Source organism: Micropterus dolomieu, linkage group LG01 (genome assembly GCF_021292245.1).
Source record: "Micropterus dolomieu isolate WLL.071019.BEF.003 ecotype Adirondacks linkage group LG01, ASM2129224v1, whole genome shotgun sequence".
In the NCBI taxonomy this organism is placed as follows: domain Eukaryota; kingdom Metazoa; phylum Chordata; class Actinopteri; order Centrarchiformes; family Centrarchidae; genus Micropterus; species Micropterus dolomieu.
In genome coordinates this window covers 24,657,347-24,668,243 of record NC_060150.1, presented here as the reverse complement: position 1 = coordinate 24,668,243, position 10,897 = coordinate 24,657,347, and the positions used below count along the sequence as shown (strand labels likewise).

The 10,897-nt window shown below is 39.2% G+C and overlaps 1 protein-coding gene across 1 annotated transcript; it reads right to left on the bottom strand.

Annotated features, from left to right (window-relative positions):
• Window positions 1-517: 517 nt before the first annotated feature.
• On the bottom strand, window positions 518-9,642 carry f3a (coagulation factor IIIa). Its single transcript, XM_046049130.1, has 6 exons — window positions 9,453-9,642; window positions 6,401-6,512; window positions 5,588-5,781; window positions 4,212-4,393; window positions 3,953-4,121; window positions 518-1,304 (listed from the first exon to the last, which is right to left on the bottom strand). Exons 1-6 carry the CDS (start codon window positions 9,517-9,519, stop codon window positions 1,159-1,161), a joined length of 870 nt encoding a protein of 289 aa, XP_045905086.1. The 5' UTR covers window positions 9,520-9,642; the 3' UTR covers window positions 518-1,158.
• Window positions 9,643-10,897: the final 1,255 nt, after the last annotated feature.

Below are 10,897 nucleotides of genomic sequence, written 5' to 3'. Positions count from 1 at the left end.
GTCACTAACTGGAAATGATGTGCATGTGCTTCCAAATAAATATGAGCCCCATCTGCCAGATTGTGGCCCTGTAATTAAGGGTTAAGGTTAGCATACCCTGAAGGTTCCATTCAAATCGACAACTAACACGACGCTACAAATGTGAAAAATGGCTATACTACAAATCAGAAATTGTTTGTCAAATCGTTTCAAAACGGAAAAGGTTTGAACCTGCAAATTGCCAGTTCTTTAGCTTAGGAGAACATTGATTTGTGGAATTTCAGCAGATTTTTCTCTGCTTCCCACTGATACAAATGAAAACTACATTATGAACATGTATTTTCAATTCAAGCAATAATAAACTACAGATATTTAACAGTATATTGATTCGGAAATCATCTCAGCCCTAATGCTGGATACCAACACTTTAAACAAAAAAGTATAACTATAACATTAATGTAATAACTTACCATCCAGTTTCTCATCATCATTGAACTGTATTGACAGTGACATGAAAACATTTTTTTGAACAAAATGATCATGCTCTGTAAAATATTTATTACTTCTTCAGCATTTCACTACACAGTAAAAAAGTGCAACAATCTGAACAGCTCAAAACAGTATCATATGCAAATATGTTAATTTAAACACTAAATTATATAAAACATTAAATAAAGCATCAGGTACAAAAATAATATATACTTTTTTTCCCATAAAGTGTTGCTTTCATCAGTCTCCCAAAATTCCTCATCATGACAATTATTTCAAGTTACAAAGTACACTATAAAATGCAACGAATAAAATAAGTTGGTAGTGTTTATCTACAGGCATCAGTGACCACTCACCAGATCTTAAAGCCAAGGAATTAAAAATTAATTACAGCTTCAGCAATATGACGTGTGCACAGTAGGAGTTTTCAAACAGTGTTTTCCGAAAGTCTATTTTTATGCAGCATGAAACAATAAAGATAGAATCAAATATGTAACATATTCAGAGGTTGTTTCACAGAAACTAAAGGGAGGATAAATTCCAGTGTTTAACAGTGGAATGTTGGACTAGACCTCCTCTCCTGCTCTCCTTAAAGGCCACAATCCAGTTCAGTAGTACCACATATTCTCACAGCAGTGTGTGTGTGTGTGTGTGAGTGTGTGTGTGTGTGTGTGTGATGGAACACACGCTCTATACAGTTTGAAGGGGCATGCGTTCTTTTCCACTTTTCAGAGCTTTTTTCTTGCGTCTGTAGCAGACCACTGTGACTGTTATGATGAGGCTGACCAGAAGCAGGACGAGGAAGATGGCAGCAGCAATCACACCGCCTGAATACACTGTGGAGACAAAACAAGACATTACATTTAATAAATGTCATTTTGTTATATGTATAACAGCATGTAGAATAGTTAAAGTAGCCCAAACAGACACAAAACGAAATACACAATAAATCAGAAGTCTGATCTCCATTATCTCTAAATAAATCCTATTTTAATTTTAAAGAGTCGTTACTTGCTTGTGTATTGTGTTATAATAACAGCTGGTTGTGACGGCCAGTGTACCGATTCACCCTTCACTGTCCGGCTATTAATGTGCAATAGTGTTTCATTATTGACTTTTATAAGTGAGCAAGCCTCTTTTTGAGACTGTTTTTCACATTTGCTTATTGGCACCTGATTCCAGGGTGGTACACCGTATTTATGAATCTTTCATAATATTGTTTATAATATTCATAATTGTGATGGTTAATATTTTCAAAATATAAGGGATACTTTGCTGATAACCAAACCTACCCCTAAAATATCCCAGCTACTGCACTCCCAGTGTTACTTATGGATCCTAGAGTCTCCAAAAGTAGAATGGGAGCCAGAGCGTTCAGCTATCAAGCTCCTCTCCTGTGGAACCAGGTTCCAGTTTGGGTTCAGGAGGCAGACACCATCTCCACATTTAAGAGTAGGCTTAAAATTTTACTCTTTGATAAATCTTATAGTCAGGGCTGGCTTAGCCTGTTGAAAGGGAGTCACTGTTACAAGTGCTCATGGTGGGAATTGTTGGGTCTTTGTAAACAATATTATAAAGAGTTCAGTCTCTACCTGCTCTCTATGAAAAGTGCAATGAGACCAACTATTATGAATTGGTGTTATATATATATATAAATAAAGTTCAATATAATTTTCTTCAACTGAATCAGGCACTTATAGGAACATGCCACCTACAAGTATATACTTGGTTATTTCTTCCACCAGGGTGTGCTGTTGGATCTCGAAACATAATCTCAGTAATTCAGAAATTACATTAGGTGTTGCATATGAACTGATTATTAGAGGATTAGCACCAAAGTTATCCTTTTATTTCCAGTATTCCAGTAACCTATCAGGCTTGTTTTTTAGGGGGTTTTACCCTTTCCTGCCCAGCAGCCTGGTATGCAGTATGAGGAGCTGGATACCATGATGTGGTGATGAAAAAAAGGTGTGTGTGGGGGGGGGCAGGAAACAAACAGCTAAACCTGTCAGGCTTGTTACATTACATTTTCTCATTTAGCTGACACTTTCATCCAAAGTCATTTACAATTGCTATGTATGTCTTGCTCAGGGACATACACACACATGTATGTCCCTGATGGTGTCTCACAGTGTCTTCAAACCCGGGTCTCTCACACCAGAGGTCCGTGTCTTATCCACTTCCAATCACCACCCCCGGTGCTCTTTTCTTTCTTAACAATAACCTCAAACATTAAGCATTTGTGTGTTTCTGGATTAGCCGAGCATTGCTTCTGCAAAATTGAAGTTAAAAGGACGTAATGATCTATGAGGAGGGGCTTCTTTCCTGCCTGTGTGCATCTGTCACGCTGTTTCCACACAGCTGACAAATATGTGGAACAATTATGGAATTGAAACTGCTGGAGAACAGTGGTGAGAGAGACAGAGAAATCAAAAGGATTGGCAAGCAGGGGATGACTGGCTTTCAGTACATTATCAGTGTGTTTTCTTGGCTGTACCAAGTCTTGTGTGACCCTGGACGTCTTCACACCCTGTCTGCCCTGTCAGAGACAGGGAAGATGAGACTGACCACTGTGTTGCCTCACGTCTTCTGTTTAAAGTTTCTCTTAAAAACACTATAAAATCTACAGCCAACAGACATCTGAACACCAGTATGAACCTATGCGCTGCGCCTTCATGAAGCGAAATGACTAGATCTGGACATGTGCTCTAAAGAACATCATGAAGATCCACACAAAACAAAGCAGCAAACTATTTTAATTATTCAGGGTAGGCACATTGAGCTTGGCTGCTGTTTTCAGCTCCACCCTGCCTCACACACACTACTACCGAGTTCATATTTGCTTATTAATAAACAGCAATAAGACCGTGTGACCTAATAAATATGAAAAATCCAACACTTAGCTTTTAGCTTAGCAATTAGCTTGCTTTTAATCTTTTCATATAACTTAATTTTAATTCAATTTAGATGCACAAAATAACAGCAAACTGCAGTGTTATGAAATTTAAATGTTTGCATTTTTTTTTAATCTTTTGCTCAGCTTAGAAACCGTGTTTGGTAATTATTAAAGCTGGTGCAGAAATGGCCAAAATGTGTGAAAGCATTTTTCAAAGGAGCAGTTAAGACACCCATTTCTGAAAAATACCACTTTTTCTAATGCGTAAAGTGAATTGTTGGTGTACAGAAAGCAATAGAAACACAAGGATTTAGCTGCCTGCTTGGTTTCGTGCAAATATCTCACACATAAATTCTGACATGGTGTCCTTCAGTCTGCAAACAAATTTACAGAAAATTAACAGCACCAAAACTATGGCATGTCAGCACTTGATTACTGCTGTGAGTGTGTGTCTTGGTGGACAGTACTTTGATCATTACACAGGATTTAACTTGCATGTGTTATGTCTGGACAGTTTGTGCAATGAGGGAAGATGTAACAGAATCACTGGCTGCCCACATTTTCTCTGTAAGAATCAGGACACCTCACCTTTAAAGAAGGACTGGTTGTTGTTGTTGGAGCACTGGGTGTGGCTCAGCTCTCCCAGCTGCTTGTCGATACTGCGGCTGGGGATGTAGGCCTGGACGTTGAAGCAGTAGCTCTCCCCTTGGTCCAGATCTGTCAGCTCTATCACATTGGTCTTAGAGTTGTACACTTTCTGCACACAACACAGGAGGAAAACATGTAGTTTCTAATGTCTTATTCTTTCGTGTTTGAGGCTGATATTGCAATGTCTGCTGTTACTCACCTTACCGGTGCTCTGATTTTTTCGATAGGTGACTTTGTACTGCAGCTGGTCAGAGAAGATATCGCTGAGCTTCAGCTGGTGGCCATCTTTAAAAAGGGCAGTGAGTGGGTCAGCCACATACAGGGTGGTCTTCTTTTTGTCTTCACTTACCTCCAGCTTGAAGTCAAGTCTGCCTATATCAGCTGTGGAGAACACAAGGTACTGTTCAGAGACCAGTCTGAAGATGTTTGGGAGCAAAAAGCTAAATGAGCCTCTCTACACCTTGTATTTATAGAAATTCAACTTTGGGTTTTATTTTCACAGTTTTGTCCATCATTTCTATTATTGCACTGTATTGCACATTGTGTAGGAAATATGATGATGGTAAACAATACAAATAGTCCACAGAGAACGGATACCCTCTCCTACACAGCCCGCCAATGGCATCTGACTTCTAAACAAGCTGTGGGAGGACATCCTGTCTTCACTTTCTTCTGAGTGTAAACAAACCATGCCAGGACATAAAGGATGACATCATAGGAAGTTACGTTACTATTGGAGACGGAGGAGAACTGCCTGGCCTGTGGGCCCTATATGATTACACTGGTCCTCAATCATTTGTCAGTTATTCAGCGCTGTATTCATAACATTCATGGCTGCATTTATCCATTTATTTGTTTGCCTATTAGTTATTAGTTGTGTGTATAATAAATGTTTCATGTATAAAGCAGGATTTATATTTGAAGTACAGAGTTAACAGTGTTAGATTTTGGTTTTTGACAATTTGTGATACAGAGCAGTGAAGCCTCTGATGTGAAAAACCGCTGATTACTGAGTCTTTGTTTCAACTTGTGTCATGTTGTCTTCACGCTCTGTCATCTATACTGGCATCAGAAGATTATAGGACAAAACTCAACCAGCCCAAGCTGACCAATGACAGTTCTTGGAGTCTCCATGTGGGGTCTTTGTAGGTACACCATAACCTCTTATACAGTAGGTCAAAGTTATTTACAGTTTGGTAAATAATTTTGCAGTTCACCTTTGTTTTCTCTTGAATCATCTGACTGCTCATGTTTCTTGACCTTTTAGACTTATTTTCATTGATGTCACCTTGTTCCAGAGCTCAGCAAATTAACTTGGTGAGTTATTAATAATTGAGATGATGGCAAAAAGTCTCAGAATAAGACTTAACGTGAAAGAAACTGGAATAATCCTTTCAAAAATGTTAAACCTGAGGACTAACACTTCTTTCACTGGCTAACACTTACACAAACCCTTCAGCTCTTTTCCAGTGCTGACCTGCCTGAACGTGCATCTGGACAATATGTATATTCTGACATGCTGTAATTTCCAAGACATGTTGATTAAAAATTGCAGATAGTGGCAGAATAACCTACTGTCTTTGTAGGGGCAGAATCGTGGTGATTTGGTGTAGGGGAACTCAATTAGATCCGAGGAGGCCCCCAGTGGGGGTTCAGACAGGACGTCAGCTGTATAGTAAGCATTCAGCTCAGTCAGAGAGCTAGACAGATCACACACTGTCACTGAGGATCGGATGCAGTGAGGGTTCCTCTGTTTATCTCCACCAACCCTGCCAGAGTTTAATAAGTCACATTATTTAGTACACAGACATGACTGATGGATGCAAACATTTTGAGAAATCAGACGACCATTAAAATTAGCGCAGACATAAGAAAACGGACTACAGGGCAACATTATGTCCCAGTAAGTTTTAACAGGTACATTATAAGACATAGGCAGAATGTAATAATAAATCCCAGTGGAAACACCTTTCCAAAAACAATTATGGATTTGAATACATTGTGGAACAGCAATACAGTTTGTGGCATTTGTAATTTATGTTCTTCATATGTTTAAATTGTAATGTTCTTGCCTCTTACATTTTTCTCTTACTGAAACATTAAGGTCCATGTGTCTTTTAGTTATCTTTCTGTTTAAAGATTACTGGCCTATAATCATCATTCCAGTAAAAGCTTTTACTGGATCAATAATGGATTCTAATCATGTCCCTCTCCCAATAATCTGTCCTTCAAGGTTACTGAGTGAGCATGTCAAAGGGGATTGTGCTCCAGTCGACACACAAACAACCCGGATTTCTCCTTGAGAGGAATAAATAATGAACTGTATGAATGAGCAGGGAATGAAATGCCATTTCTTGAAAAGGTGAGGGTTTGAATGCAGGCACTCACACGGAGAACTCCACTGTGTAGGAGTAATCAGCTGAAGGTTTGGGCTCCCAGGTCAAAATTGTTTTAAAGTTGGTGGATTTCCAGGTGACATTCTGTGCTTGGGGATAGGAGCCTGCAAAATAAAAGAGGTAATGTAAAAATACTGTTCTAATTCCTTTCAAATCCTGAAAAGACGTATTAAATGTTAAATAATGAAAATCATTTAGTTAGAACAACACATCGATGGAGAACCATTGTGGCAGAAAACAACGCACCAAATGTATTGTACATTTGCAGATACATTGATGTACGTGTATCAGGCATTCCAAAAGCTGTAGGGAGACTTAGTCACACAGGTCTGTTGTTGCCTAACTCTGCCACAAGAGGAGACGGCCTGCTTGTTTTTACCCTTGAATTTATAAACACCAAGTTACACATTTTATGTAATAAAACCTTAAGAGTGGTCCTCTACAAAACTATTATACAGGACCACACTAACTTAGTAGAAGGAAAAAATGTTCTGATCTTCATGAAGTGCTGAGTGAAATGCGTTACATTTAGCAATGTTAATAAAAGATCCATGGCCATATATTTTTATGGACTGACTGTTTGGTCACAACCACAACACTTGTGCTTAATTTTTTCTGAAGTGTGTCGCCCAAGGAACACAAGGGAGAAAAGCTGTTTTGCAGTCTGTGGTTTTCCCTGAATGGAGGATTTAAAGGTCAAATCTGCCTGAATCACTGTGTTTATTTTTTCAACAACAGACTTACAGTATTAGATGATGTAAATCATTGCTTCCTGTAGGCAGAATGGCCAAACAAAGCACACTCAGGGCTGATTCAGGTACTGAATCACATCACATTTTAGAATTTGGACATTAAAAAGTAAATTAAAAATCAGAATTTTTTTAACAGCTTTAGTGGCCCAGATAGAACCACAGTGAGCGGATTTTTACTTCAACAACTTCACTCACTGAATTTTGTAGCTAGAGTTCTTAAACTTTTATTCAAAGTACCCAGATTTGTTCACTACAAATGGCACCAATTCAATCCTCTAGAAGAATATCACAGACTCGTGAGTTGATGTCAAATGCATTGTATTCCCTTGTTATAACCTACCCCACTACTGGGGTAGGTTGTGACACATGCTGGGGTACGTTGTAACAATAAGACAAAGCAAAAATAGATGACACACTATTGATATGCTTAAAAAACTGGTAGTTATATAAAAGAACCATGTTTCTCTCTCACTATAACAGACAATGTCTAATGACACTTGCACATGTACAGTACATGTATGTAAATTTAGCTAAAGAAAAAACTTACTTAAAAGTATACTTAATAAATACTACTAAAATGCACTTAATTAAAGAACATCTTTGTACATCATTAGGTCTAACAAAAAAGAGGTGTGTGTCTGTGTGTGTCAATGTGTGTGTATTCTTAATCACAGTCAGTGCTTGAAGTGGGCCAGTACTCACCGGTACGCAGTACCGGCACTTCTATATTTTACTCTTTGGCGTATTGGGACTTTTTCTTGCGCACCGGAATTTCGCACAAGCTGTCTGTACGCTTCTCTGCCCTCTCCACTGACAGAGACAGGAGTATGTAAAATGTTGAGTGCCGATATATACGCCAACATGTGAACAATATGTAAATGGAAGGTACTGGTCACAGTGCTGGCAAATGAATGCTGGTAACCCTGGAGTGCAGGCTTGGTGAGCCCAGACTGCAAAGGGCACTCTGTAAAAAGACAAAAAAGTCCCTAGTTTTATGTATCATGGATGGTTGTAACACTTTTTAAAGAAGTGTTACACACCCACCCCACTCCCGTCAGCCAATATTTAGCTAGCTGTATCAGCATGGTGGTTTGAAATTAGCAAGGAAAAAATGCATAACAGGTTGCCTAAGAAACTACACTTCAATCTAATATAAGTCAAGCAATTGTATAGAGACTAAACAAAATATAGTCTTGGTCAAAAAAATTTACTTTTTGACCTCAAAATCAGTCTTTTCTCTACATATTCTGAATGTACCTGTTGTCCAGCCTTGATAACTAGGCTACCTTATCTGATCAGGGAGACCACCTAACTCCTATCTTATCTCTACTTGGTGGAATTGGTGTTGTTACAACCATACCCAGTCTCCCCTAGCAGAAGTGGTGTCTAAGACAGTAATTTGCAATACTGTTTCAGGTAGGCCTAATAAGATAATTGCCTGGACACTTCAAGGTTGGGTATGCAATTCTGGAGAAAGCTAATCCAATACACTTTTTGCAAAGATTCAGCGAATATCTCCTCAAGGTCAGCTATAAGTTCTGTGTGTGCACTGAAAAAAAGACCTGGTGTTTATTCTGTCAGTGGGAAACAAACACATAGGCTCGAGACACAGGAGCAGAGGTACGGTAAACCTGCCACATGCTAAAGGCAATGGAGAGATGGCCAAAAGGGGAGAGAGGTCAGAATAACAGAGATCGAAAAATAATTTGTACGACCGGGCAAGGGCGAGGAGCCACGTTACCGTCGGTGAAGCTTTCCGACAGAGGAGAGCCACCCGAGAGTTGAAAAGTTTATACTTAGTGTTGTATGTTTAACAGAAGCAGTCGGTCAGTATCCTGTTCATTTGTCTGTTAGCAGAAGGCTGTAAGTGTTTTGGAAAATAAAAAAAAAACATTAAATCTAAATAGGCAGAGTGACTTGAAGCCCTGTGCCCACCTACAGAATGACCTTTGTGGGCCTGTTCGTGTGAATACAACTTTAGATTTGCTATAAATCCATGTGTGTTCTCATTCACATTGCTACAACATATAATTACTTAATAAGAATAACGCCTACCGTAATCGACTTTTATAATATTCACATCTATTTTATTCCACATGCACAGTAGGCTTATATTTCACGGGCTATACATTTCTTATGTTGTCATCTTATAATGTGTACTAATCAACATATCTTTACTCATAAGCTCCTCTTATCATGACATACTCTGTATTACTTACTAATTCCTTCCTAAAGTTGGATGGACATTAAAATAATCATGATAAAAATAATAATAGGAGCTGCTTTACTCACCTGAGGCAGAGTGAGCAGAGAGAAAGAAGACAAAAAGTAGAGCTTGTGGTAGCCTCAGGGTCAGCATGTCGGGAAATGTCTCTCCAGAAGTCCAGATAAAGTGCGCGTGCCTGATCCAGCAGATCAGCTCGCTCCCTCTTCGTGTCCAGGATAGAAGTAATAATGTTACCGGATCACCGCAATGAATCCTTTCTGCTCAGTCTGACTACGAACAACTTATAACGATGCAACCGCGTGAGGCTTGGCCAAATATGGAGCGTCCGGCTGTGACGTCACCAGACAGGGCCAGCTTTTACAGTTCGCTATTATACATGCAACCACAGCGCTTGGCTGTCCTGCTGAGCTCACTCAGCCTCACAACTATTTCCACGATCCGTGACGTTTAACTGCAAAGTTCCAAGGCTTGTAAATTGATCTGGGTTTTACTACAAGACTCTGTCTCCTAACAGGGACTTGGATCTCTTTGGATGATCTTTAATTCTCCCTTCACACATTCAAACAGCCCTACTGATGGGCATGGTAATAGCAAAAAAACACAAACAACTTATTCTCAAAGACTCCACCAATTCTAACAGGCTTCAAAGACTGGTTCCATGAACTTGTTTAATTTATTCACTTGGAGAAATTGCCATCTAATAATGTACAGTTTTTTTACAATCACCCTGGCACTAAATTCAGAACCTTGATGTCCTTTAAAACTCTAGATAGAAAACTAACAACTGATGATCGAAATGCTGACATAACATCAAATTATTACCATTTCACAACACTGTTCACACATTATATTTGAGATTACTGTTCAGTTCATTACAAAATGATAAGTAACTGTTGCATTACTCTTAATGCATAGTTTTATGGGAACTGATTAACAATATTTAATATCTACAATATCTATCTATCATGGCAGTATTTACAAATGAATGCATGACGGCACATTGGAGAGAAATGCTCTATGACCCCCAGAAGCCTGGTTGGATCTGACAGCTGACAGCATCATCATGGATCTGACAGACAATGCAGCCTAGTACATGAGTCAGGACATCCACTCATCAGACAGCTCCAGTGGGTGAACTGGAGGTCTTTATATAGCCTGGATTCACTTTAGAAATATGCTGAATCTCTCAACACAGAGAGGTGACACTGAATATGCACTGTGGTCTGAAGTGTTTATACGATGGTTTCACTGGATGAACCGCAGTTACTGTTTTACAAGTTCCAACACCGACACAGCATTTGTTTTTCTTAATTTGGAGCTGGCCTCAGAATATCTGGCACTATGCCAGTCCCCCCTGCACTCATTATCTTTCCCCCTCTCTGGCAGTGAGGGGCCCAGCTGTATCATGGTCGACTGTTGTTCTGAATACCAAGGAACCCTCTGACAGGAAGGACTGAATGCAAATACGGCCAATACACTAGTTCTTTGATGTGGATAAAGCACAGTTAGA

Excerpts from the sequence above, each read along its gene's own strand:
- f3a (XM_046049130.1), bottom strand. The coding sequence starts at position 9,519 with ATGCTGACCCTGAGGCTACCACAAGCTCTACTTTTTGTCTTCTTTCTC. Across the intron at positions 5,782-6,400 it reads TACACAGTGGAGTTCTCCGT|GGTTGGTGGAGATAAACAGA; the intron begins GTGAGTGCCTGC and ends AAACTCTGGCAG. Across the intron at positions 4,394-5,587 it reads ATTCTGCCCCTACAAAGACA|CTGATATAGGCAGACTTGAC; the intron begins GTAGGTTATTCT and ends TGTTCTCCACAG.